At 41.9% G+C, this 27,099-nt stretch overlaps 1 protein-coding gene across 3 annotated transcripts in view; it reads left to right on the forward strand.

The window, feature by feature from the left end:
• The first annotated feature begins 230 nt into the window (after positions 1–230).
• Positions 231–27,099, forward strand: part of ELP1 (elongator acetyltransferase complex subunit 1) — a 56,359-nt gene continuing 29,490 nt past the window's right edge. For 2 of the 3 annotated variants that reach the window (XR_006058573.2, XM_042242917.2), the window contains exons 1-19: positions 231–468; positions 3,913–4,075; positions 4,471–4,623; positions 6,276–6,357; positions 6,997–7,077; positions 10,071–10,156; positions 11,006–11,102; positions 11,456–11,546; positions 12,662–12,785; positions 13,730–13,823; positions 16,695–16,925; positions 18,278–18,448; positions 19,243–19,342; positions 21,130–21,312; positions 23,786–23,892; positions 24,223–24,326; positions 25,737–25,790; positions 25,883–25,988; positions 26,809–26,924. Coding sequence is in view for 2 of the 3 variants with exons in the window: in XM_042242917.2 (XP_042098851.1) it covers positions 3,926–4,075; positions 4,471–4,623; positions 6,276–6,357; positions 6,997–7,077; positions 10,071–10,156; positions 11,006–11,102; positions 11,456–11,546; positions 12,662–12,785; positions 13,730–13,823; positions 16,695–16,925; positions 18,278–18,448; positions 19,243–19,342; positions 21,130–21,312; positions 23,786–23,892; positions 24,223–24,326; positions 25,737–25,790; positions 25,883–25,988; positions 26,809–26,924 (2,130 nt within the window). In the remaining variant the exon portion in view is untranslated. The remainder of the gene's footprint in view (positions 469–3,912; positions 4,076–4,470; positions 4,624–6,275; positions 6,358–6,996; positions 7,078–10,070; positions 10,157–11,005; positions 11,103–11,455; positions 11,547–12,661; positions 12,786–13,729; positions 13,824–16,694; positions 16,926–18,277; positions 18,449–19,242; positions 19,343–21,129; positions 21,313–23,785; positions 23,893–24,222; positions 24,327–25,736; positions 25,791–25,882; positions 25,989–26,808; positions 26,925–27,099) is intronic. The other variant, XM_042242918.2, reaches the window with a different exon arrangement.

The following is a 27,099-nucleotide window of genomic DNA, read 5'->3' on the forward strand; positions in this document are numbered from 1 at the left end:
CTTTCCGGCCTGTGGCCCGAGACACGCGGTGTGCGCATGCGCGCTGCTCCTCCGATCCCGCGGGCTCCGCCTACCAGCCAAATTATTGAGTTTAGGCATCTGACGTCAAAGCAGAGGTCAAATACAATAGGCTGGGCAGGAATACGTAGCGGTAGGGGGCGGTGGCCAGCGCAGCTCCTCACGGTACTTCGCGGGGCACCGGAGAAGGCTGGCCACGCCCCCTCCTCCTCGTGACCTCACTCCCGCGCAGCTCCGCTAGGGTGGTAGCTGGAGTCGCTGGCTTGTTAGGGTCCCGCGGCTAGCATCTCCGAGGCCCCGCTTCAGCCACTACTGGAAGGGGTCGAGCGGCACGGCGACAGAGTGCACGCCGCGCGAGCTCAAGAGCAGCGGACAGAGGCGAGTGCGCGACCCAAGGCGGACGCACAGCTCTTTGGGGGAGGTCCTCGGGGCCCTCGGAGTGCGGCGCAGGTGAGCGCTCGAGCGGCCTAGGTGGGGTGGGGAGGGTGGGAGGCACAGAAACGGGCCCAGTCCTCCAGAGGGTGTCCCGATGAAGAGATTGCCCGAGCGCTCGGCCGCTGCCTGCTGCAGGCCCAGAGTGAAGTCCGGCGTGACCACCTCTGCGCTCGAGCCTTGAGTTCTCTGCCCGACTTGCCACCTGCTGCACCCGCGGCCATCAGAGGGCTCCACGCGGCGTGGCAGGCGGGGAATGACCTGCTGCTCCCCGAGCCGCGCACTTTACCCAAGCTCCGGATTCCCTGCAGGAGCTAACAATACAGCTGAGCCAGTTAATGCACCAATTAAAGTCTAACAATGCACTTGAGAGAGAACCGGTCGGAGAAGTTCAGATGATGTGTTGCGAGCCCCTTCGGGCACCTGCGACTTTTTTCTTGGAAATGTCGTCCGTGTGCTTCTCCATGTTATATGGTATCCTAGGTGGCCCTCTCCCCTGTGACCTCTGTGGAGGCAGTGACTGTAGTCATTTCTTGTCCAGAATTAACACTTAGAAAGTGCTCAATGTTGGATGTAGCCGATGGTAGGGTTACGTACTATGCAAAAGATTCAAACGGTACATTGATAGGCAGGGCAGTAAGTAGTGACTAGTTTACTATGAAAATGTGGGCAAAAGGAAAGCAAACACTGTTTCAACTTGAAGAACAGACAAAGTAGAAATGCCATGTCCCCAGCGGGGAAACTAATTTGGTCGAGAATAGTAAGCCATTTAACAAGTTGCATTTGATGTGCATTTGAGAAATCCTTGTAATAACAGTAGAAGGTTGAAAATGTGAGTTTAATGTTCAGTTTGGGGAGGGTCAGGGCTAGACATTTAGATCTAATAAGCATATTAATGATCTGTTTGGTACTTATAGTCATGGACATGATAATTAGATAAGAAGTGGATGGATGAGGAGCAAGGGAAGAAAATAGAGGCACTGTCAGAATTTCAGAGAGGATCCAAGCTTGAGATCTTTAGCAGGTTAGCAGGCTGAAAAAGGATGAGTCATTGAGGGCAGGGGAGTTGGAGATTGCAGATGTAAAAAAAAGGGACTGATAAGCCAAGGTCCTGGGGAGTTTGGAGGGTTCTCCTTTCCTGGTCTTGAAAAGGAATAGGACACTTCTGAGAAGATAAAGGAATAAAGGTGATGGGTGTGAAAATTTAGAGAAGTTCATTTTAAGGCTGGGAGGGTTGGGGAGAAGGGGGATGAACGATGAGCTGCCCCTGGCTGGTGATATTGAAAGCTCAGTGATTTGAGAACTCAGGTTGTTTGCTATATCTGTCAGGGTCTAGGCAGGAAAGCAGAAAACACACTGTATTTCAGCAGAATTTAATAGGAAGAAGTGGTTAAGTAGCTCCTGGAAGAACAAAAAGCAGAAAGGAACAGTGAAATAACTGAAAAGTAAACGAATGGAAGAAGTTACAACACTTAGCTAGATCTGAGGCTCCAAACAAGGGAAGCCATTGGGGTTGTCATGACTTAACCTTAGATGAGAGAGATTGTAAAGCTGGTATTGATAACTCCGGAACTCAGAGGAGGAGCTCCGTGTTAGTAGATGTCAAGCACCTGGAGGGGCACCTGTCTGGTTAAAAGTGCTGATAACCTCTGGGGTGGTTGTTACCAGACTCGTCCTGGGAGTGCTAGAGACTGGGACCAAGGGCCCCTAGAAGGAGGAGGGTCCATTGCTGGGGTGGCATTGACTGGAACAGCAAGGTTACAGGAAAAAGGGAGTCCTCAGTTCCTTGTGCCTTTACCTTCCAAATTATTATGCTGGGTCCAGAGGTTATTGATGAATAGAATGCAGGTTTACAGAAAGACATTTTGATGATCTTATCATGGCAACAATAACAGCATAATTAGCTAAACCAGCATGAAGTACATCTCATCCCCTGTCGCCTGTTTTCATCTCTTGCTGCTCCTTGTTTACCCCCCTCTAGCCCAGACATTCTCTCATCTCATATCTTCCTATCCTTTCAGATCTATGTCAGTGGTCATCTTTGTGGTGTCTTTAGATGAAAGATAATGTAATTTTCATATTCTTTGAAAAAAACACAAGCTTTCTATACAGGATTAGATCTAAATTAAAAGTTTGCATGATAGAATACAGGTTCAAATAATTCCCAGAAATTCTTAAATATATATGTCGTGAAACCTTACAAAACCATTGTCTGCCTTGCTTCTCTTCCTCACTTCTACCAAGTGTGGTCTTGCTTTCCTCTTAACTCATATTTTATGTTGCCTCATTCAAACTGCGCTTAATCTGCTATGTAGTGTAAGAAGTGACTTGTGTTTATTCTTTCATTGTCATATGTACAAAATGCAAGATGAGAAAATTCACCGTGGATTAAGGTGACAATTAGGCCAATGTGGTCTATGTAATTGTCACTCCTAACATAAGTTAGGGAATTCTACTTACAAACCTTAAAGCGGTCTGGATATAAATATTAGCATATAAGCTTTGGCTCAGAGGATAAAGTGTCTGCCTGCAAAGCAGGAGACCCGGGTTCAATCCCTGGGTTGGGAAGATCCCCTGGAGAAGGAAATGGCAACCCACTCCAGTATTCTTGCCTGGAGAATCCCATGGACAGAGGAGCCTGGCGGGCTACAGTCCACAGGGTCACAAAGAGTCGGACATGACTGAGTGACTTCACACATGCATTAAAGCACGTCTGATTTTGCCTAAACCAAAGTATGTTTCCTATTGATCATTCGTTTCTCAGCTTTTCTATTGCCCTGGTGAAAACCAGACCAGAAAAGTGGAGCTACGTGAAGCAGTGATATCAGGTTATCAAGCTCCTCCAATTGTTGCTCGTCGTTTTGAAGGATCCTATTGTAATTTCATAGTGTCTTTTCTTTCTCAGAGCAGTAAATGCTTTTCTTTATTTCTATGTTTGATTTCAATTTTAACTTTTTAATTAAGATAAAAAGCCAGTTTATAATAGGTGGTGATATTAAAGTAATTCTATTTTCTCCAACTGCCAAGTATGTATACATGTAGATTTTTATACAGTGTTGTAAATCTGTCAAGTTACAAAGATATCCTCATGTGCAAAAGTAACATGTTTTCTCATTCATTGTGTTCTTAGCTTCCTTGCAAAATAACTGATGTTAAATCTTTTTTGAAGAAAAGACTCTGAAGTTGAGAATCTTGCCTCTTCCAAAGAGTGAGAATGTAAAACAGATTTCACAGCCTCACTTTGTAGACTCTAGATTTAAACAATTGGTTAGGTTTCTACCACTTATCTCTCTGTGGGTTCAGATTACATCTTTTTTTTTTTTTTTTTTTTCTGGTTATTCTGACTTCTCTGCTCCCTGAATCATTTTGCTTGTACTGGAGTGTCATTTGTTGTTATAAAGCTGTTTCTATTTCTCAGAGAAATTAAAGCTTCATTAAGGGTATTTGTACTTTTTTTTTTAGGCATTGCTTCATCATGAGGAATCTAAAGTTACTTCGGAGCCTGGAGTTCAGGGATATTCAGGCTCAAGGGAAACCACAGTGCCTCTCTCTCCGAGCCGAGCAGGCGACAGTGCTCATTGGCTCAGAACATGGACTGGTAGAGGTAGACCCTGTCACGAGAGAGGTAAATTATTGATGGAGGTTATTTGGGTGAATTCTGATATCTCCCCTTAATTATATTTTGCTACTAATGTATTTTAGGTGATGACATTCTTAGTCCCTTTTCCCCAGACTGTAGATTTTAGAAAATCGTAGTTTTTAGCTTCATGTTTTATTGGATATCTCCAAAGAGACCAGGTATTTGTTTTATGTTTGCTTGGCAAAAGAAGCATATTAACTGTTTTCTTTGTTAAAGATGGTAGTGTTGTGATATTTCTCAAGTGAAAGTTTGGATTTTAATCTAGGAAAAATTTTTTGAATTATAAAAGAAATATTTAAAAAAATGTTTTACTTCTAGAAATGTTATGAATTGTTCTTGAAAGTAGATTGACTTAAGTTGCTTGTTTGTCTTGGTGAAAGGTGAAAAATGAAATTCCTCTGGTGGCAGAAGGCTTTCTCCCAGAGGATGGAAGTGGCTGCATTGTTGGTATTCAGGACTTGCTGGATCAGGAGTCTGTGTGTGTGGCCACAGCCTCTGGAGATGTCCTGCTTTGTAATCTCAGCACACACCAGGTAAGCAAGAGACCAGGGCGGAGGAAATCTCAGGCATCCTCAAACGTCTTTTTTTTTTTTTTTAATCATGTCACTAGTTTTTCATAGATGTTTAAAATATCGGGAGCCATGATATTTAGGCATTTTGCAAATTAGAGTCTTTGCATTTTACAGTTCTTTACGGAAAATTGTTGGCATGGTTCTAGCTGTGTTTCAGGATTCTTCTTAAACTCAGTTTTGTCTGCTGCATCTATTAATTAGAACAATGAGAGCATTCCAGATAAGAACAAAACCTCAAACCCATTCTTGTGTGGTATGGCTCACCTTTTGCTACACTCCGATCCTGAGGTGTAACCCTTATTTCTCAGTTTAGGAAGTCTTTGGGATGTTTAGTGGGCTCATGTTTTCTGTTAAGAACGCTGAATAGGCCTCTCTTTGATGATTGACTGTAGAGTCCCTGAACTACAGGTACTAAGGTGATACATTTTCATTTTGTGCACATTTTATGACTATCCGAAGTGATAGATTTCAGTGACTTGCCTCCTTCTCTACTCTAGCATAAGGCTGAGGTTTTGAATTTCTTTACTCGCCTTGATAGCTTTTTAAACTTCGTTGATAACTCCCTTAGCTGTGATCTCTTTAACATTGATGTGTCACAAGAGATTACTAATCATGGGATAATAATAATAACAGCTGGCATTTATTAAATGTTTACAGTGTGCCAGGCACTTTTTAAAGTATTTTTTCATGCAAAATTACATGAATTTTGTAATTTTTCTTTATAACCTTAAGAGGTAGATTGTTGTTTTCTCATTCTTCAGAAAAGGAAATTGAGGCTAGGCCAAGGTCAAACAGTTTTCAGGTGAGATTTGAACCCTGGCAGTCTAAATCTGGTACCTTTGCTTTTAACAGTTCCATTTAGTACAATAATAGATCTTCCTCTTAGTTCATGGTGAGAAACATCAAAGCCCTCCAGTAGAAATTGGTATTTCTCACATTTAAAAGATATGCTTTTACTTGTAAAACATTTTGTAGAACTTTTCCCTAATTATTGAGCTCCTGTAATCCACTGGTCTCCATCAGATGGTGCCGATCTCCCTATTTATGGCATCAGAGTGTCTAAGACAGAATCCATGTTCCTTCTTGTCCTTATCAGACGGTTCACTGTTTGCCAAATTCCTTTTTAGCCTCACCTCCCACCCCCATCGTCCCTGTGTATTTGTATACCTTATGCTTTAGTGGCAGCTGATTAACTGCTCTTTTTTATAATTTTATGCTTTAACACCACATTTTCCCCCCCAGTCTCTTCTTCCTAGCCCTGTTTCTGCCCTTTAAAGCACCTCCTCAGAGAGGCTTTCCTGAACTCACCTGGGCCATTTGTGATTCTCTGCTCTGAGTCCCCACTTAATTCCTGGAGACCTCAGTTACAGCCCTCACCCTACTGTAGAGGCATCTTTTATCTCCTTAAGGGGAGGAGTGGAATGGCCGTCATCACATCCAGTCCCTATGATCTGTATCACGCCTGGTCTTTTGATACCTGTTACTGAACAAATGTTTACTGCTTAATTTCACCTTGGTGTGTTGTGAATTATTTTGATTAAGGTCATAATAAACATTTATCGGGGTGCTTATATTTTCATATTTCTCTTAACATTTTAAAATGTCTCTCTCAGCTGGAATGTGTCGGGAGTGTAGCCAGTGGTATCTCTGTCATGAGTTGGAGTCCTGACCAAGAGCTGGTGCTGCTTGCCACAGGTAAGCATGTCACCAGTCCCTAACTCGTGACTTTATAAGACATGACTCCTGATAGCTCAAAGACTTTAAGTTTTAGGGTGCTTAGATTTCAAAAAAACATTTCTTGAAACAATTGAGGTAAGTTTTACTTCTTAACACATTGTTTTAAAAAGTTGCTGCGAAGTCTGTAGTTATAGTTTAAAATGTTAGCAATATTTATTTTAATACACTCTTAAGAGGAAGAGTTGCTGTATAAAATAAACTGATTCTGAAAACTGCTCTTCCAGTCCTTTTTTTGTTTTCCTGTAAGTCTTTTCATTCCGGCTGAGATTCTGTAAACTAGCACCCTGGTGAGTTATACGCTCACAGAGGTATCCTGGCGACTGAAGAGTTGCAGTTAGTGGAGGAGGAAGGGCTGTGTGCACTTTTATGTTAGCTTGACATACAGAAACAGCCAAGACTAAGCACCAGCTGATTAACCCAGGCAGAACTTTGTTTTTTTTTAATGAGAGTCAGAACATTTTGAGTGAATTCTGTCTTCCCTATTTCAATTACAAATTCTTCCACTTTAGCTCTGTATCTTGCAGTGCTGTAGATACTTAACGGAACAGCGGATTTGTTAAATGAGAACAAAATCATTCTTGTTTGTGCTCCTTCAAGGTCAGCAGACCCTAATTATGATGACGAAAGACTTTGAACCAATCATGGAACAGCAAATCCACCAGGATGATTTTGGTAAAAGTAAGTATAACTTTTCTGAAACATTTTGTGACTTTTCTTGTAGACTGATAGTCATAAGCCCAAACAGCTGTAAAGCTTAAACCCTGACTTAATTATGTGTCTGATAGTCCAGTTCCTTTAGTTCATTCCAGCTCTTAAAAGGCATACCTCTGGCGGCTCTTCAGGTCTGAGAGTTAGCTTTGTCAATAACCTGGGAAATAAAAATCTGTGCTTATAGATTGGGTTGTTATTGCCCAAACCCATGATGGGCTTAGTCATGGGGTTTGATGACAAGAACTATGCTGGCTGGAATAAGGAGAGCATTTCTGATACACAGTTTGGGGGAAAATACAAGAGAGGTGGGATAGAGAGCTAACTTCTGTTCCTGTTGATTAGTCCTGAACCACCAGATTGTTTTCTTGCACGGGTCTAGCTGAGGTGAAACGGGCACTAGGCTGTGGAAGTGTTGAAGAGAGTAAGAGTGGAGATGCTTCTTGAGTCTAAGCAGCTCTGACCAACTTGAGGGTACCAGGTAGCTGGCTTCATTGAGGAGAGGAATAGGGGCGATGGTATTTTAACTTTTGCTGAGTTCTCACCTCCTGTCTTCTCGTTCAGCCAAATAAGAAATCATTTAGAAAATTGCTGCTCATTTTTTCATTCAAAAATAATTTGTTTTTTTCAGAAATAATGTTTGAGTAGGTACTGTGACCCCAGCAGTGTGTTTGGTACTGTGGCTAAAACTGCTTTTCCCTTAAGGGGTCCCGTTAGTTCAATAACAACAGAACACTGCAAGTAAGGGTAGCATAAGGAGAAGAAAGGAGTCATGGGGAGGGAAGACTTCCCAGAGGAGGCCAACTTGAGCTGAGCCCTGGCTTATCCGGTGTGGGGTAGATGAGGGTTGAGGGCGGGGGAGTGGTCCAAGTAACTGAATTAGTTCTTTCCAAGGCAGGGATGTTTCACAAAAGCCTTTAACACGTCTTGGCTGATTCAGGCAACTGTGAGTACTTCAGCATTACTTAGTGACTGGATATGGATGTGGAATGAAATAAAAGGGAGAGATTTTGATTAAGTTTGATAGAGAATTTAGACATTGAATTATAGGAGATCAGTCATTAAAGGTTTTGCTGATGCACGGTTGATTGGTGGAGAGGGAAGAGACTGGAGACAGGGTGACCTGGTAGGAGGCTGCTACAGGAACCCAGGTGAGAGATGAAGGTGGGTCTGGGACTAGAAAAGGGGAAAAATGCAGGGAAGTTTGGATTCTCAGTGAAGATAGGAATGCATTATTTGGAATTATGAGAAACAGTTTTGGAATATATGTGCCTGGTTCCTCTTTTGCCCTAGCTAGTTTGAGAAATACCAGTTTAGAGAATGAAATAAATAGGCTTTGGGTATATAAGGTGAAGGAGAAAGTTTAGTTGGACTGTAGCCAGAAACTCAGGTTGTAAAAATAAAGATGCCAGTATCTGAGAGGAAAGGTGGGGAAGTGTGGTCTGTAAGAGGTGGGTGGTGAGTTCTATTTTGAATTTTTTTACGGGCCATATGGGGTCACCACATGAAGCATGTGAATTAGAAGGGGCTGATGCTCAGCAGAAGCCAGAGCTGTGGGCTGGGAGTCATTGACAGAAGCTACAGTTTTACTACCTCAGGGAGCAGCTATGGTGCTGGTCTAGGGTCCAGGGTGGGACTCCGGGGCATCCAGCTTTGAGGATAGTCATAGAGGTTGTCGTAGAGGTAAGAAGGACACAGCTTTGCATGGGAAAGCGTGCTGTTGTTCATCCTGCCAACTTCATAAGTCTGATAGAGTATATCAAAGGAGGAGGAGTCCAAGTCAGGGTCTTGGGTCTTAGAAACGCATTTGTCAGTACAAAAAGTCACTGTGTGAAGTCGTGAATAGATATTTTTCTTCTAACTTGTTCTGTAAAGAGCTGGATAGTAATGTTTTTCATCTTTACAGGCCATGTGGTCTCTGTTGGGACTGTCCAACTATGCTGACGTAGTGGGAAAGCACTAAAAGATAATGTGTAAAGAAATGGGTTTGGCTGTGTTCCAATACAAGTTTATTTGTAATGATGCAGGCTGTAGTTTGCTGATTTCTGCGGTAGTCCCATCGCTTATTATCTGAACTCTCACTGGGAAAGGTTTTTTGCTTTCCTCCAGACCCTTTACCTCTCTGTGGAAACTTTTGCATGGAAACCCAGGGGCATGCACCAGGCTAGGCACTAGTATTTGAATACAACAGCAGGGCATGCCCTGTGGTGTGACCATATAGTACTTGGATGTGCCCAAGCAGAGCAGACGGGAAACGGTCCTGCCAGCCCGTAATTCACAGACATTCTAAGCAGCCCTGCTTTAGCACTGTCAGCATCAGTTGCAGGGAGGAGGTATTTGGGTCCTGAATCTGATGGATGCTCTCAAGGGCATCTCTGTCGCACCTCTACATCTGGAGGATGCCAGACCCTACTTCCAGGAACAGAAGAGCTGCATCATTTCAGCAACTCTGACTTTATGTTTTACGTAATAAGCTCAGCATTATGATTTAAAAAGAAGCCCAACCTGAAAGGCAGAAGCCCTGTGATATAATTCTGGCCTCTGTCCCTGGCGGCTCTCGGTTTCTGTGAGGAGCTGAAGTCCATAATCTATGATCTCCATCACTAGCAAGGAGGTTGGATACATTTAGCGAATCGAACATTTAAAATTGGAATTTTAGTACCAGCATGTTTTTGTTATCCATGGCAGTATCACATAGATTTTTCGTGTTTCATTCTTCTTTCTTGTAAAATGCAATAGATGACTGACTGTCATCCAGGGAATTTATATGTGATGGCAGTAATGCTCCGAAATAAGGGTATTTCAGTCTTCAAAATCACTGAGCATGTAATGTGGAACGTAGGTTTTAACATCTTGACTGCTGGCCAGTTTATTAAGGGTCTCAGAGGACCCAACTTCATCAGTTAGCTTTTATGTTTTAGCTCATTGATTGCCTTGCATGTTCTCACCCAATTGTTCTCTAGGCAAGTTCGTCTCTGTTGGTTGGGGCAGGAAGGAGACGCAGTTCCATGGATCTGAAGGCAGGCAAGCAGCTTTTCAGATACAAATGGTAAGGTTGGTCTGATGGATAAAGAACTTTGTTTGGAACAATAGAAGTTCTGCTACCCACCAGGAACTCTTGGGTGTCCAGTTGTTATAGAAAGGGATCCAGCTGCTTGCTGCTCTAAAGTCAAGGAGGAGGCAGGGTTGGTAGAAAGGAAAGTTTGCTTTATTCCGGATGCTGACAACTGAGAGGGGGAGGGGGGCACGCTCCTGTCCAAAGGCTGGCATTCCCTGCCCCCAGTGCCACCTTTCTGAGTTAGCTTTTGCTGGAAGGTGATGAAGGCTGCCCGGGTGGTCACTGGTCCCCAGCCCCACAGAACTGGCTTCTGTCTTCAAGGCTTTCAGGACTAAGATGGAAGTGGCACTTGAAACCTTTCTTCCTTCTGTGCTGCGGAACGAGGCGCTTATCCATGTTTTCATCGGGGCTGCTGGCTTATCTCCTCTGGCTGTTCCTTGCCCACCTTCCTCTCATCTTCTTCATTCTTCTGTGCACTGTTGCAAAACTCACACAGTAAATAACATGCTACTCTCTCAAATTTAGACAAACATTTATTTCTGAATATAGTTACCGGATAGATTCCTTACTTTAATATTTTTAATATCTGGATCTGTAGCTCTTTCTCTATTGCTGTGCTTAGAGGCCACTTTCTAACGCCCAGAAAAGGATTTTGTTTTTTTTTAGGTTGAGGATTTCTGGGTCTAAGGGCCCAATGAATAGGGTTCCTGAGGATTCTGTGAAACTCATTTTCAAGTAGCTTAAACCTATATAAAAGATTTAATTTTAATAGCCTGAGGCTGGTTAGATTCTAGATCATTTAAGGCCCCCAGTAACATCTGTGTTTTTCCCTCTCTTTAGCACGAATCTGCTTTGCCCTGGGATGACCATAGACCTCAAGTTACCTGGCGTGGTGATGGGCAGTTTTTTGCTGTGAGTGTTGTTTGTCCAGAGACAGGTATGGAAATAAATTGCTGCAGTTAAATAGAACTTTTAAAAAAGTCTTACTTAGCTCCGGGAGTTTTTCTGCCTTTTGCTCCGAGGGTTTACTTTCATTGCACATGACGTAACAGTGTGCTGCTTTAGGTGCTAAATGCATAAAGAACTAAGCATTAGAAGAGTTCCTTGAGGCTGTTTGGTCCAGCCTCCTACATGTTAGATACAACTTTTTAGCAAGATTAATCTAGTTGGCTTTGTAAAACCCTGACAGTTTTTATTAAGAAGGAAGACGTTTGGAAGTTCTGACTTGATAGATTTATCACAGTGCTCCAAGTTTTGTTGTCATTTCTTCCCCCTCTTTCTACTGCACAGGGGCTCGAAAGGTCAGAGTGTGGAGCCGGGAGTTCGCTTTACAGTCAACCAGTGAGCCTGTGGCTGGACTGGGACCTGCTCTGGCTTGGAAGTGAGTGGGAGAAGGAGCCTTGTAACTTCCTCCCCAGAGAGAACGAGGGTTGGGGGTGGTGGAACCTATTGAATATAGGTATTTATAAATCACAAGAGGATAATTACATGTTCTCATTTGACTATAAGCCTGTAACTTTCTTAGTTTTCTGAAGTCTGAATGTGGTTTGAGTAGTAGATTCTGAGCTTCCCAGACCTCATCATTGCAAGGCCCACACGTTTTGTAGCTGTAGGCAGGGCCTACAGGAATCCACTGTGTAAAACAGAAAGTGGTAGTTAGAAGGGAAGTCGCAGTCTGCAAAGTTCGGTAGGGCAGCAGAGCTTTGGTGAAGACTAGGAAAGGGACTTCCATTCTCTGCACAAGCTCCCGCACTAAGGGGACCTGTTCGCTGAGGAACAGGCAGGCTGGATTTGGGCCCAGTTCACCTGTTGGCCCAGTACCCTTTTGCAGGTCACACCTTGTCATACTTGGCTGTTCTGATTATAGATAGAAGAAATAGCTTCTGTCTCAGAAGCATCTGTTATAGGCAAAATCTAGGTCTCTAGATTTTAAACATCTGTTTCCCACCAGTGTTTGAGTGGCAATTGGATGATAGTACAAAGAGAGAGATGTATTTAAATTAAAATTTTAGAGACAGATAAAAGCAAGATGTAGCGATCAAGCTATTTTCAGTAGATTGAGAAGTCTTTAAGACTACTTACCTGAGCATTACTGAATGCATGGACTATTACTGAATACATGGAATATTACATGGAGTATTACTGAAGACATGTAATTGAAGGAGAAGTAGGTTGTGGCTTTATTGGGCATTATGCTGGGAATGGTTTAAATAGTTTATTGGTATTTTTCAAAAGTCAGCCAAGTGCAGTCTAAATCTGTGATGCTTTTGGGCAAATAGAATCTTTGGGTGGACAAATCAGGAGAAGGCACTGCCTCCTCTGGGCAGATTTAGTTCCACACAAGGGTGACTGCTTGCCAGGAAATACAGAATTTAAAACTTCCTTGGATGGAGGCTTCTTGTTTTTGTAGAAAAAAATTGTTTCTTTGAATTTCATCTTGTTCTTCGCCAGCGCGGTGAGCTTCTGGATGTTCTGACACTCTGGGTTTGCTTTTAGGCCCTCAGGCAGTTTGATTGCATCTACGCAAGATAAACCCAATCAACAGGATGTTGTGTTTTTTGAGAAAAATGGACTTCTCCATGGACAGTTTACACTTCCTTTCTTCAAAGATGAGGTTAAGGTAGGTGCCTTAGTTCTTTCACCATCAAATTTAGAGGACTGTCCACAGCTATAGAGAAAGTTTCCATCTGATATGGATGTGTAGACAGAAGCCCCGGAATAGCAGTGGCTACCTATGACTGAATTTTTTTTTTTGCAAAACAGAAGTTGTTTTTCTTAAGGAGGTTTTGCAGAGGAAAAAATGGTATTCTTTCCTCACACTAGATAAAAACACAGAAAAGAAATAGAACTGCTAGTTTTTATTGTTTATTTTGACAAAAGCATAATTCTTCCAGTGATAAAGATACTTGTCATTTATAACGTTTAATCCTTAAGAAGGTTGTGTACCATTTGGATCTTTGCGTGATCAGAAACAAATCATGATTATTTTTAATTATGTAAAAAAATTTTTAATATAATAAAGATTGAGAGAAGCGTTTAATGAAGTCCCATGTACCTGTTATTTACTTTCATCAGATATATACCAGCATTTTGCAAAATTATTGTCATCTATTCTTTACTCTCTGGCCTACATACATACATACACACACACAGACACACACTTTGTAAAAATTCCCTAGGATTTTAATTCTAGAAATCATATTGTCAATATTCATTTCTCTAACAGTTAAGGACATTTTTCATTATGTAACCACAATTCCATTATCACACCTTACAAAATTAGTAATAATTTCTTAATATTATCCAATACCTAGTTTGTAATCAAATTTCCCTGATTGTCTAAAAATACCACCTTGCATTTGGTTAAGTATTTAACTGCATTTTTTTAAATGTCCTTTACATGTGATGACAGATTTAATAACTCCATAGGTTAATAATTTACAGCTAGGGATCGACTCATGTATGGAATTATTTGACTTGTGAGAGTAGGACATTTAGCTCTTACAAAGATTTTGAGATAAATATTTAGTTAAAGGCCAGTGACAGGTCTTTTTTCCCTCCTAGGTTAATGGCCTTTTCTGGAATGCAGATTCCACTGTGCTAGCAGTTTGGCTGGAAGAACTTCAGAGGGAAGAAAATTCATCTCTAAAAACCTATGGTAAGACAGCACCAATATCTCAGCCTTCTGCCCCATAGAGTGTAGTTGAAAGTAGTAGGCTGTGGAGTTTCCTTTGTCCCTTCCACTTAGTCCTGTAATGGATCAAAGACAACTAAGCAGGGAGGTGGAGATGAGGGAGTGGTTATGGAATTTTCATGGGATGATTTCATGAGATGAGCTTTTCATGGGATGATTTCAGTTATGTATCAGGCAGGGTTCCCTAGAGAAATAGAAGCAGGGTAGGCTATTTGGAAAATTAGTGAAGAGTTGATGTTGCAGTCTTGAGTCCAGAATCTGTGAGACAAGACAGGCCCACAATCTGGAAACTCGGACAGGATTCTGTATTACAGTCTTGGGGCAAAATTTCTTTTTCTCTGGGAAGCCTCAGGTTTTGCCCTTAAGGTCATAAACTCTTTGGATGAGATCTGTCCACATTATGGAGGCTAATCTGCTGTACTTAAAGTCAGCTGATTTGAAAGTATAATCGCATCTGCAGAATATCTTCCCAGCAACATCTTGACTAGTATATGATCAAACAGCTAGACACCATAGCCTAGCCAAGTTGATATATCGGATAACCAAGTCATTAGTGCTTTTTCTTCATGGATGATGTTACTGTAGCAAATCAGAATGCTAGCCAAAGGAATACTGTGGAAGTGAAAGAGAAATGAGGTTAGATATAAGTAAGAATCTTCTACAGATTTTAAATTGTAAATCAAACTGTAAATATTGTTTTCAGTATATATGTAATGTGTGGAAACATTAGAAAGTAAAGATGGGAAGAAAAAAGTTCTTCCATAATTCTATCACTCAATAATAGTCATTATTAAAATTTTCTTGTCTTCGTAGGTTTTATGTATAGCTATAATCTCATTTTTGTTAAATATGTAGGTATGATACCTCCAGGTTTCTAGCTTGCTTTTACAGTGTATCTCAAACTATTTCCATTTCAGATATGTGTATCATTTTAAATTGCTATATATTGCTTTATGCTACCGTTTATTAAATCCTATTTTGTTAGGCATTTAAAGTTTTGCAATTTTACACTATGATCAATAGCAGTATACTGAACATTTTTTTCCATAAATCTTTTCATTTATTTTGTGAGTGGCTTTCACAGTTTTTAATCGACAGAACTTTAGCAGAAATGTTATTTGGAAGTTCATTGATTCATTCATTCACCACAATAGTTCTCAACCCTGGCTGCAACTTCAGGGGAAAAAATGCTATCCAGGCCTCATCTCAGAGTCGCTTTCAGTGTGTTATAGTGGAGAATATACATCGATATTTAATTTTATTAAAAAGAGCTTCCAGGTGACTTTTTTTTTAAGGTGCAGCCAGAGTTGAGACCTACTGATTCACCAGGTGTTAATGGCTCGTCTCCTGTGATATGCTCACAGGGAAAGTGTTAGTGCAAGAAGAGCCACAATACCTGTCCTTACTGAACATGAGTGTGTGATCTAACTTAACCCAAAGCTCGGTGGAAGTATTTGTAATAACCTGGTTCAAGAACTAGGTTGGATTTGCTGTGATTGCTGAGTTAAGAGTTAGTGATCAGGGAGATGCTTAAAGAAAAGAAATTCCTTAATACAATTAAAATATTCATTTAGGTATGGTGGTGGTGGTGGTTTAGTCACTTAAGTCATGTCCAACTCTTTTGACCCCATGGACTGTAGTCTGCCAGGCTCCTCTGTTCATGGGATTCTCCAGGCCAGAATACTGGAGTGGGTTGCCATTTCTTTCCAGGGGATCTTCCCGACAGAGGAATTGAACCCAGGCCTCCTGCATTGCAGGCAGATTCTTTACCAACTGAACCATCATTTTTGATAGCTATCATCTGTTTAATAAAAGTTGGCTGTGATGTGATTAGGTGTTTGTTTTTTTTTTCCCCCCAGCTTTATTGAAACCTAATTGACATGTAACTGGTACATTCAGGAGGTATAATGTGATGATTTGATACATGCATATACAGTAAAATGTTTAGAACAATAGGTTGATTAACTCAATCTTCCCTTAATAGAATTATCATTTTTTGTTGTTGTTATTGTGAGGCCATCTGAAATCTACTCTCATAGCAACTTTCAAGTATACAATGCAGTATTATTAACTGTAGTCACCAGACTATACATTAGATCCCTGGGACTTAAAACGGAAGGTTTATACTCTTTGACCAGCTTCTTCCTGCTTCCTGCACCCTGCAGGTTTAGGTTCTTTTAAGAGATGTTGAAAAGGGTAATTGCATATAATCTCCCATGGATTTAACTGCATGCAGAATAGCTGGAAGAAAATAATAAACATCTTAAGCATAATGCAACGTAATGATGCTAGTGTAGTGCTCTTGGGCTGGGCATTTTAGTCTAATGGCAAAATTTTCTTTCTAAGTCTTTATGAAAAAACAGCTCACTGAGGCCCTGTCCTATTTTGGTAGCTTTCCATCCTAATGATCATAAAGTGTGAAGGTAGAGGCAAAAATGAACGTGTGTGCTCCTGGCCTTACTGATGCTTAACATTTTATCTTCATGAAAAGCTATGCTTTTCACAGTTTTTTTATGTTCACTTTGCTGGTCTTTTAATATTTATTTTTATCTGATTGACTCTGCCAAGTCTTGGTTGTGGCATGTGGACTCTAGTTCTCTGATCAGGCATCAAACTCAGGCTCCCTGCATTGGGAGCGTAGAGTCTTAGCCACCGGGCCTTCAGGGAAGTCCTGCTTTAACAAGTGTTGTTAATATTTTTATCTTAATGAAGAGGCTGCGCAGAAAGGGTCATTTGAAAAAGAAAAGTGCCTCCCCATCCCTCTCTAGCAAGTGGTGCGAAGTCTGGCCCCCTGCCCTCTGCCTCTGACGGCCTTCATTTCGTTTTCCCCTGCAGTTCAGCTCTGGACTGTTGGAAACTATCACTGGTATCTCAAGCAAAGTCTGCCCTTCAACACCTGCGGGAAGAGCAAGATCGTGTCTCTGCTGTGGGACCCAGTCAGCCCATACCGGCTGCACATTCTCTGTCAAGGCTGGCATTACCTCTGCTATGACTGGCACTGGACGACTGACCGGAGCTCGGGAGATAATTTGAGTGACATGGCAAATGTGGCTGTTATCGATGGAAGTAAGGAGCTGAAGAGTGTCTGTGGGCCCATGAGGGGCCTGAGCCGGGGGCTTGCAGATGTGGTGGTTTGACTGGAACTGGGGGATTTTTGTTCAGTTGATTATTCTGGTTGTTCGCTTTGTTTTCACTTGTGCTTTTGGTTTGGTTTGAATGGGAACACCCTTCGGTGAGGTGTGTACTCCCCTGAGAACCATAGTCTCTCTTCCCACCCACCTCCCCCAACTCCCTGTTGCACTGCAGCCGTGACCTCTACATATTTACTTGTCGGAACTTTGAAGACATTGACATTTCTGACCTCGGGTCAAGAGGAAGACTAAAGTAGGCTTGTGGCATTGCTGTGTCAGCCTTGTTTTCGTGCCCTGACATAGAGCTACCTTGACCCTCGTAGCACTCTGTTAGGTTGCTTTGTTTTTTGATAAATGCTCGTTAATTACATACCTTTCCAGGATGTTCAGTTCAAGTCATGGACATCTACGTAGTTCAAGGATGGGTTTGGTGTTTTTTAATTAGGTTGAGGGTGTTTGTTTACTGAGGGGAAGAAACAGGAAAGCCGTAATCCCCTGAATAGACAGTTCATTTATTGCTGATGACATAAAGGAAAGCTTGCGTCTAAGATTGTAATGTGAGTTGGTGTGCCATTTATGTTCTGTGTAGTAGTCACGATACTGGTTTTGCAGTCATACGTTCTGTATAGAGGACTTAGGCAGATATGCCTTGTTACCAGATCCATGCACAGGAAAGTGCTTTAAGGATTTTGGTTTAGTCTGGCTTGGTTGCAGGCCCAGGGTTAAAGCTAGAACTCTGACCTTTTGGCCTGCTTGCCCTAGTCCCTGGCACCTGACTCTCCAGGCCCAGAGATGGGACTGCTCGAGGCCTGGAGGTAGCCAGGCCTATCGTCAAGGTCTAATAATAGCCAGATACAGACAGAGCCCAGATACTTGCTTTTCTCCCCTCCAGTGTATTTAAGCTGCTGCTGCTGCTGCTAAGTCGCTTCAGTCGTGTCCGACTCTGTGCGACCCCATAGACAGCAGCCCACCAGGCTCCCCCGTCCCTGGGATTCTCCAGGCAAGAGCACTGGAGTGGGTTGCCATTTCCTTCTCCAATGCATGAAAATGAAAAATGAAAATGAAGTCGCTTAGTCGTGTCCGACTCTTAGCGACCCCATGGACTGCAGCCTGCCAGGCTCCTCTGTCCATGGGATTTTCCAGGCAAGAGTACTGGAGTGGGGTGCCATCGCCTTCTCTGGTATTTAAGCTAATTCATTATAAACACAGCAACGGTTGCTTTTAAAAATGGCCTTGTTTTGCATTTTGAGCATGCATGCATCTAACCCTCTTCTCTCTCGCTCCCAGACCGGGTGCTGGTGACGGTCTTCCGGCAGAGTGTGGTTCCGCCTCCTATGTGCACCTACCGGCTGCAGCTCCCACACTTTGTAAATCAGGTCATGTTCTCGGCACGCCCTGAAAAGAGTAATGACCTCGCTGTCCTAGACGCCACGAACCAGATTTCTGTTTATAAATGTGGTATGTTCAGAAACTGTTATCAGGGATGTTCTGAATCACATCCCTCCTACACAGAAGCGAATTATAGTTTGGTGTTGCCTTTGCTCTAGGGCTTCCAAAATTTTGAAGTTTATAATTAATATCATATTATTGTGCTATTTGATTGACCTGTAGGGTGTTGGGGGGCAGGGATTCAATCCTGCTCTGGCTGAGAAGAACAGTTCCTTTTGCTTTATTGAAGTTGAAAGGTTAGTTATTTAAAAACAGCACTCAGCTCTAGAAATAACGTCGTGTCTCATTATATCCTGAACATGTTTTACAGTTTTCGTTGCCTTCGCACACATTTTCAGTTGCTCTCACAGCTTTCCTAGGAACTGTGTCAGGGTGGGGTTTTCCAGTTTTATAGACAAGGGAGCAGAATGCCGGAGGGTTTGAAGTTTGCTTCAGCAAAAAGGGGCGAGAACCTCAGCTTAGGTGTTTCAGTTTCTAATCTAATTGTCCTTCCACAGTCCACTGCTGTTTCTGGTTGCTTTCCTGATACTCTGGAAAAGCCTGGAATTTGTGAATTCTATGTTGTGTCATGAGTTATACTGGCGTATGGCTGTGGTAACCTTGTTTTCAAATAAGTTTTGAATTCTCAGCCTGAAAGGTGCAGAAATTTAAGAAAGAGTTTGAGATGTGGTTATTTTCTAGATTCCTTTATTTGTGAAGTGGATTATTTTCTAGAACCCCATTAACATGCAGGACCTCATGTGATTAATATCAGGAAAAATGTTTGTAGTTTACTATGACAATATTTGCTTTTTTTCCCCTAGGTGATAGTCCAAGTGTAGACTCTACAGTGAAACTGGGAGCTGTGGGTGGAAATGGATTTAAAATTTCCCTTAGAACGCCTCATCTGGACAAAAGATACAAGTAGGTTGTTGTTAGTTATCTTGGACCTCTGGAACAGGAGCAGCCAGCCTCTGTCCTAAACTCAGCCAACTGTTACTGTCTTATCCTGTGCTTGCTGCTCAGTGGAACAAGAAACAGATACAACACCTGGGCCCTGGTTTTTCATCTTGGTTGGGGAAGTCAGTTATCTGAACAACATGTATGCTGATAGGTGATGATGGAGTATAAGTCTTAAGCTGACTTAGAAACCATTCCCGCAACATCGCTTGGGGAGCTTTCTCCAGAGAAAACCCCACAGGAAAGATGGAAATAAAGGTGATGGAGCAGAGTGCCTTTGCTTTCGCAGATGGGGAGTCATACACTGTTAGCCTGTGGCTGACTGCACGGTATCTACTCTGCTCATCCTACAGTAGAACTTTCGGTTGCTGCGTTTTGAGGCTCTTGGGTTGGAAATCAGGAGGCATGTTTCCATTGAAACTATACTATAAACAGTTGGATATAGGAATTATGAGTTCACTTCTGTGAAAATCCAGAATTTGATTCTATTCTATTTAATACGTCCGTGTTCTTAACTACTGTATGACTTTGTCTCCCTAGGGAGCATTTATTCCTCAACTAATGGGGAATAATGAACAAATAACTGAATTTAATATTTAATATTTAATTCTTAAATATATGCGTTATATTTAATAAGTGAATGTGTTTCCAACCTCTGTATGATTGGGGAGCTGACTGTGTAATGCTCAGTAGTTTTCAAAGAACATGTACATGGATTTCATTTCACAGACTGGAAAGAGAGAGAGGACAGATTTAAGACAAACTCGAAAGTGTGAGGCAATTGAGAATATGGTTTCATTTTTTTTAATTGTGAGGAGGATAGCTCTAAGTCATTTAGAGAAGATTTCATGAAGGGCATGAATTACCTTTAAAATTTTTTTTACTTACTTATTTTTTTAACTGTATTTTGTATTGGGCTCCGCTTAACAATGTTGTGATGGTTTCAGGTGAACAGTGAAGGGACTCAGTCATACATACGCATGTATTCAACGAATACTTATCTTGAACCTTGAAAAAGATATAGGTTGAGGATTGCCAGAGAAGTATGGAGGCTGTCGGGTGTGGCGGGCAGAAGAGTGTCATGAGAACCAGAGGCGGGGATGCTCCTGCGTGGGGCTGAATTGCGGTGGAGTGACCGTCCAGGAAGAGCCGACCCAGTAGGAAGATCAGGCTGGTAACCCAGCTTCTTCAGTGAGCACCCAGATCTGCTGCTTGAGCGGAATGGCAGGAAGTAGCCATCATGAGTTCCCTTGTGAAGTAGCAAAAACAAGGCCCTCCACCAGTGTTTAAATGCTACAGGAGGAAGGCATTAGTGGCAGAGGAATCATCTCTTAAGCTAATCAGTCATTTTGCTATGAGATGCTTAGGAAAGGAGGCATTCAACTGAGACCTAAATATCTACGGAATATTTGAATGCTGGTGAGTGATGACAGTGAAAACCTGCTGGAGTTCATTTGTGTAGGGCCTGGTACAGGCAGTTTTTCTTGTGTTATCAGTTTCTTAAAGTGGTTTCTTCAGATCTAAAAATCTCAGAGTGTAAGAAACTTAATTTTAAATAGCAGAAAAACATTCTTAAGCCAGGTAAGCATTATTATTTTTGGATTTTCTACTGTTGGGCGTTACCTTAGGTTTTGTCCCTCCAAATAATTAGGATTTGACTGTATAGAAAGCGGTGCATTCTCCACTCAGGAAAACTTCAGTGACGTGACGGTTTTATTCATGCTTTGAAAATTTTTCAATATTTAAAACAGAATTCCGATGGAGGACAGTGAAGCTGAAGAAGTAAACCCACTGAAGTTCAGCCTGCTCGCCTGGGTTCAGGAAGACATTTTCCTGGCCGTGAGCCACAGTCAGTCTGGCCCCCAGTCTGCCATTCACCATCTGACTGTGGCCCCTTCTGAGACGGACGACAAGCAGGGACAGCTGAACATCAGGTATTAAAATCTCCTGTATTCCGCGTGGTAATAAGCACATAGATACAGGCTTTTTTCTTTTGTGAACATTGGAGTTTTGGGGGGTTTTTTGCATCCAGAAAGCAAGGTTGTGGGGTGATTGCTTCTTTTTGTACACACACTTATCAAGAGCATTAAGTCTGATTTTTAGCTCTGTCAAAATATAGACTAAAATGCTTCAGAAGATGGTAAGAAATAACACAAATGCCAGTAGATGAGGCAAAATGTTTTTAAGGTGTGTTAAAACTTTTAATTCAACTTATACTTACATTCTAGAAAGTAATTAGCAGCCTAGGAGAATTAGCAACTCATCAGTTATAAGATCTCTACGTTTGCACTTCATTTTGAGGATGTCATTGCTCAGTGACTCAGTTACGTCTGACTCTTTGCAACCACGTGGACTGCAGCACGCCTTCCCTGTCCTTCACCATCTCCCGGGGCTTGCTCAGACTCAGGTCCCATCGAGTTGGTGATGCCATCCAGCCATCTCATCCTGTCGTCCCCTTCTCCTCCCACCTTCGGTCTTTCCCAGGATTAGGGTCTTTCCCAGTGACTCGGCTCTTTGCATCAGGTGGCCAAAGTATTGGAGCTTCAGCTTCAGCATGAGTCCTTCTAATGAATATTCAGGGTTAAAGTTATTTCAATGTAGTGACTTCAAAATACTTCTTCCAGCCTCCTCTTCTATAATTTTGTTTGGCACCTGATTGCGTGTACTACTAGAAAGTCTCCTCTGTTTTTTTTTTTACTAAAATTCCGCAGCTCCCTGACCCTGAGTTTCATTTTGATTCCTCGCTGCATCTTGGTCACCTAACAAGTCTCATTAATGAATGCTGTCTTCTGTATTGCAAGCCCTATTGTGCAGCAGAATTGTCTGGGAAGCTCTGAGAAATCCTCAGGTTTCCAGTGTCAAAACTCAGCACCTTAGGCATACACTGATAATAATCCCTAGATTCACATGTAATTAAAAGTTCACTGATTAGCTTTAAATCCTGAAAACCATTGTTGCAAAATTAGGAACCTTTCTTTATTGTACTCGTGAAACATACTCCAGTGCTGTTATTACCTTCTAATCTTTGAATGATAATGCTTCATGTTTTTAAAAAATTTTTGTGAATATGTCTAGATGCAGAATATGTTCTAGCTACGTGCAGACTTAACAAGGGCTCCCTTTAGAAAATGGAGCAACTGACATTAGAAATGCTTAAATTATGCGCATTTACTACACAAAATTTGAAATTTTTTATCGTTATCTTGTGAAAGGAAATGCCATTATCTCATTTGCTGCAAAGGAAGTGAGAAGTCATTTAAAATATATTTCTGCTGCTTTGAGTTCTATTTCTCAAAAAAGACTGTTTCATTCATATATTAATGTGTTTGATAAATATAAAGTCCCACAATCAAGTTATAGCTCTTCATAGTTAACATTTACTATAACTTAATGCTTTGTAAGAGGTACTCTTTTATCTGCTTTTCCCTGTGTTAACTCACTTATTTTTCACAGCATGTCTCTGACATGTACTGTTGATCGTTTTACAGCTGAGGCACAGAGCAGTTTAAGTCACTTACTGAGACAATGGAGGTGGAGCCAGGATCGAGGCCCAGCAGTGCGCCTCCAGAGTCCATTTGCTTGACTTCTTCACAGATAATTTATCCTCTCCAAATTTGTGGCTTTTTTTTTTTTTTGTAGATTGGTTAAAAACTCTGAATATATATTAGCATTGGCACCACTTGCTTTTATCACTATTTCCACTTCCTTTCAGACATGTCTACTTTTGTGACTCAGAAAAAAATACAGTAGCATTAACAGTCTCCCTTCTTGCCATTAATGAGGCCCACAGATTCTAGGGATAGGCACAGTAGCCGTAGAGATACTGAGTAGGCTCACTTTCCTACAGATGGAGTGCTTTATTTAACGCAGTTTGTATTGGGTTGGCCAAAAAGTTCAATCAGGTTTTGGGCACAATGGTATAGAATAACCTGAATGAACTTTTTGGCCAACCCAATATTGGCAGATAAATATTGACACCATATTGTCTACTGAAGGCAGCGAATTGTGATTCACAATAAGCTGCATAAGTTGCTGCCAGAATAGGACTGATGACCTCACAGTGCAGACACCTGGCTTCCTGACATTGTGGAAAATAGTCATGTTGACAGGTAATTGCATTACCTGGCCTTGTGCTTGCAGTAGTTTATCTGTTATATGTATATAAACATGTGTGTTAGTGTGTATATAAACATGCGTGTGTTAGTGTGTATATGAACATGTGTGTTCGTATGTATATAAACATGTTTATGATGTTTATGTTGTATTGAACGAGGCAGTGCAGCACCAGAGGGAAATTGCTTCTTTTTGTTTTGCAAAATCAATGAATTGTCACTACTTTTGAAAAGAATGGTCTATTCATGTGTTTTTCATCTCTTTTTTTTTTTTTTTTTCCCCCACTCTTCTCAGTTCATCTGTGACAGTGGACGGGGTCATAATCAGTCTGTGTTGCAACCCCAAGACCAAGTCAGTAGCCCTGCAGGTGGCTGGTGGCCAGATATTTAAGTACCTTTGGGGTGAGTATCAGGATTGGGAAAGCATGTTGATGACTTAAATACATATGTAAATCTTGAGAAAGTGTACTTGTGAGTGTCTTACCAGTGCCACGTTGATTATTAGGTCTTTTAACTACCCTAGAAAACCTTAAATCTATAGAGTGGAATCAGCAGATACGTTCTGCCTATATTTTCTCTTGCAACGAACCAGATTATTCTCATGAGTTTCCAAAACACATTTGGAAAATGATTTAAATTGCATGTTAAGTGTTTTGGCAAGCATTGATGTGAGAGGTTTTTTTTACAAAGAGCAGATCAGCTTTTGTTAAACCTCATCTGCCAAACCTGCAGAGTCACCCTCTCTGGCTGTTGAACCGTGGAAGAACCCTGGTGGGTTTCCTGTTCGGTTTCCTTATCTGTGCACGCAGACTGAATTGGCCATGATTGGAGGAGAGGTGAGTGAACACAAGGCAGAAGAATTTACATCATAGAGCAGCGACCCAGCATTAACTAGAAAGAGTGTGTGCTTGAAAAGTGGACCTGAGTGTCCACTAAATCTCAAGGCAGCAATGGGAAGTCAACTCACTCTCCTGAACCTCAGCTCCTCAGTTTACAAAGCAGGTTTAAGAGGTTGCCTCACATGTGTTAATAGTAGTTAGTTGATTCCTTTCCTTGGAGGTATAAATTCGAAAATAGAAAAAATGCAGTTGGCAGACTTATCCCCAGTTGTATAGAACATTCAAAACAGAACATGGACAGAACTAACCAAGTTAGTCTTATAAGTAACTTTTGGGGACAACAGAAATGTAATCTTGAAATCGGTCTTGAGTAAGTTACTGTTCATCACATATTAGAATTGCCTGTAATTGTGCAGGAGGTAGGATGCAGTGGTTACAGAACAAAACTGCTGACCAGTTCGTGCCCTTCTGGAAGTTTTAATCCATCAGTGTGGGTATGGCCACCCCCTCTGATAGGAGAGTGAAGTCAGTGAGCAGGGTGTAGAGGCAGAGCCCGAGGACTGCTGGAGGCTAATTAGAGGACAGCCGCTGTGAGGGTGCGGAGGCCAGCGTCTGGTGCGCGGGGAAAGTCTCTACGAGGTGGTGGGATATGTGCTGAGATGAGAAGAAAAAGAAAGCTCTGTCTTTGAGAAAGGGAGAGTGTTTCAGGGAGGAACTGTGCATATTGTAAATCAGCTTAGAGCTCAGCTTCTTTAAGGAGCCTAATGGAAGCAATGGCTAGACACAGAGGAGTATGCATTTGCTCACTTAACAAAGACTGAGAAACTGATGATACTAATCGGGGAGTAATGTGATGTCCTGCACGGTTGGAAAGGTTATTCTGGCTGCCCAGTGGGAGTATGTTGAAAGGGATGAGAGTGAAGTGACTGTTGGAGTGGACGCAGTGAGGGGTGAAAGGTGATACATTTGAGATGTGTAGGAGACAGAAATGTCGAGGCTTCTGATGGATTGGATGGCATCATAGACCACTTTGCCTTGGACCAACCACATCTTAGGCATCTTGAGTCCCGATGACAGGGACTTAAATGTGAAATCATAGGACAGTAGAACCATATAACAGGAAAAATTTGGTTTCACTAGTTTGGTTAGTTGTTTGGTTAGTTGCTAAGTTGAGTTTGGCTCTCTTGAGAACCAATAGACTGTAGCCCACCAGGCTCCTCTGTCCATGGGGGTTCCCAGGCTAGAATATTGGAGTGGGTTGCCATTTCCTTCTCCAGGGGGATCTTCCCAACCCAGGGATCAAACCTACGTGTCCTATATTGCAGGAGGGTTCTTGACCACTGAGTTACCACGGAAGCCCTAGTTTGTTTAGAATTGTTGGTGATTTCATATTTTATTTTTTTGCAGGAATGTGTCCTTGGTCTGACTGACAGATGTCGCTTTTTCATCAATGACACTGAGGTAACATGGCTTGTTTTGTTGCTGGATGTTTTTCCATCTTGATTCCAAGTAATATAACTAACTCTCCCCCTTGCCTCCCTGACCTATTGTAGGTTGCATCAAATATCACTTCATTTGCTGTATATGATGAGTTTTTATTGGTGACGACTCATTCTCATATCTGCCAGTGCTTTTGCCTGAGAGATGCTTCATTGAAGAGTAAGTTTTCAGTGTAGAAGATAGAAGATAGTCTGTCTTCTAGTATCATTTGTCCTCTGAAGTCTCCATGACTTTTACGTTTGTCACGTAGTTTTGGCTTTTTATCCTGGAGTCCTAGACTGGAGAAAACGTCAAGTTCATTTACTTAGCCTCTTATCTCAATATCTCAGTTAAATCACTCCACGCCAGTTATCAAAGAGTGGGAGGTCCTTCCTTAAAGCAGCGTACCCTGAGTTAAAATTTTCAGGAAATTTCTTAACATAACTCATATTTTACTTTGAATTACTGTGTAGATGGCAAACTGGCGATATCCTCAGCCTTCTTTGTGGCCGCCCTCCATTGTATGTCTGGAGGACTCTGTCTTGTGGTTTGTAGGAAATTGGCTGCAGGTTTTCCTCGATTCCTTGTGCCCCTCCCCTGTGTGTATGTGTGTGCGTGCACACAGTTCTGATACTAAGAAAGAAGTAGCCCACTTGTTTCCTTTGCTTCTAACTTGGAAATGGACTCTTTCACTGATGTGATTGTAGTGTACTGATAAAGCTAAGACATAGAGAAACTGCCCAGTCCTCCCACTGGTTTCCATGTCAGTCGAGAAGCTGTTTGTGCATCATGCATGAGGCCTCTGTAAGAGAGGGCGAGATCCTGGGATGAACTTGTTTATCCGAAAGGCTGATGGTCTTGAAGGCTGAGTGACAGAGCAGTCCGGCCTCATTATTAATGGCTTCCTTCTCTTTCGGGTAACATGCTGTTTCAGCTGCAGTTAATGGAGAGTAGCTTGTTGTGACAGTGATTCTCAAGGCTTGGTCTGTGGTGTCTTTAGCATTGCAGGCAGGTCTGAGCAGCAGCTACGTGCCTAATGGTGAGTCTCTACGGAAGGTGGAGAGGGGTTCACGCATCGTCACTGTTGTGCCTCAAGACACAAAGCTTATATTACAGGTACATTGATTTTTCAGGCTGCATTTATGATTGTCATTTGGCAGTAAATACCAGACAGTTCTTGTGGATTATATTTTATCATTTGTATTAATTTATTATAAGCCTTTCCTTGCTAAGTTCTCTATTAGCATTATACAAAGTAGTGTTAAAACAGGTTCTTCCCAGTAAGGCTAAG

The sequence above is a fragment of the Ovis aries genome, chromosome 2 (assembly GCF_016772045.2).
Source record: "Ovis aries strain OAR_USU_Benz2616 breed Rambouillet chromosome 2, ARS-UI_Ramb_v3.0, whole genome shotgun sequence".
NCBI classification, from domain to species: domain Eukaryota; kingdom Metazoa; phylum Chordata; class Mammalia; order Artiodactyla; family Bovidae; genus Ovis; species Ovis aries.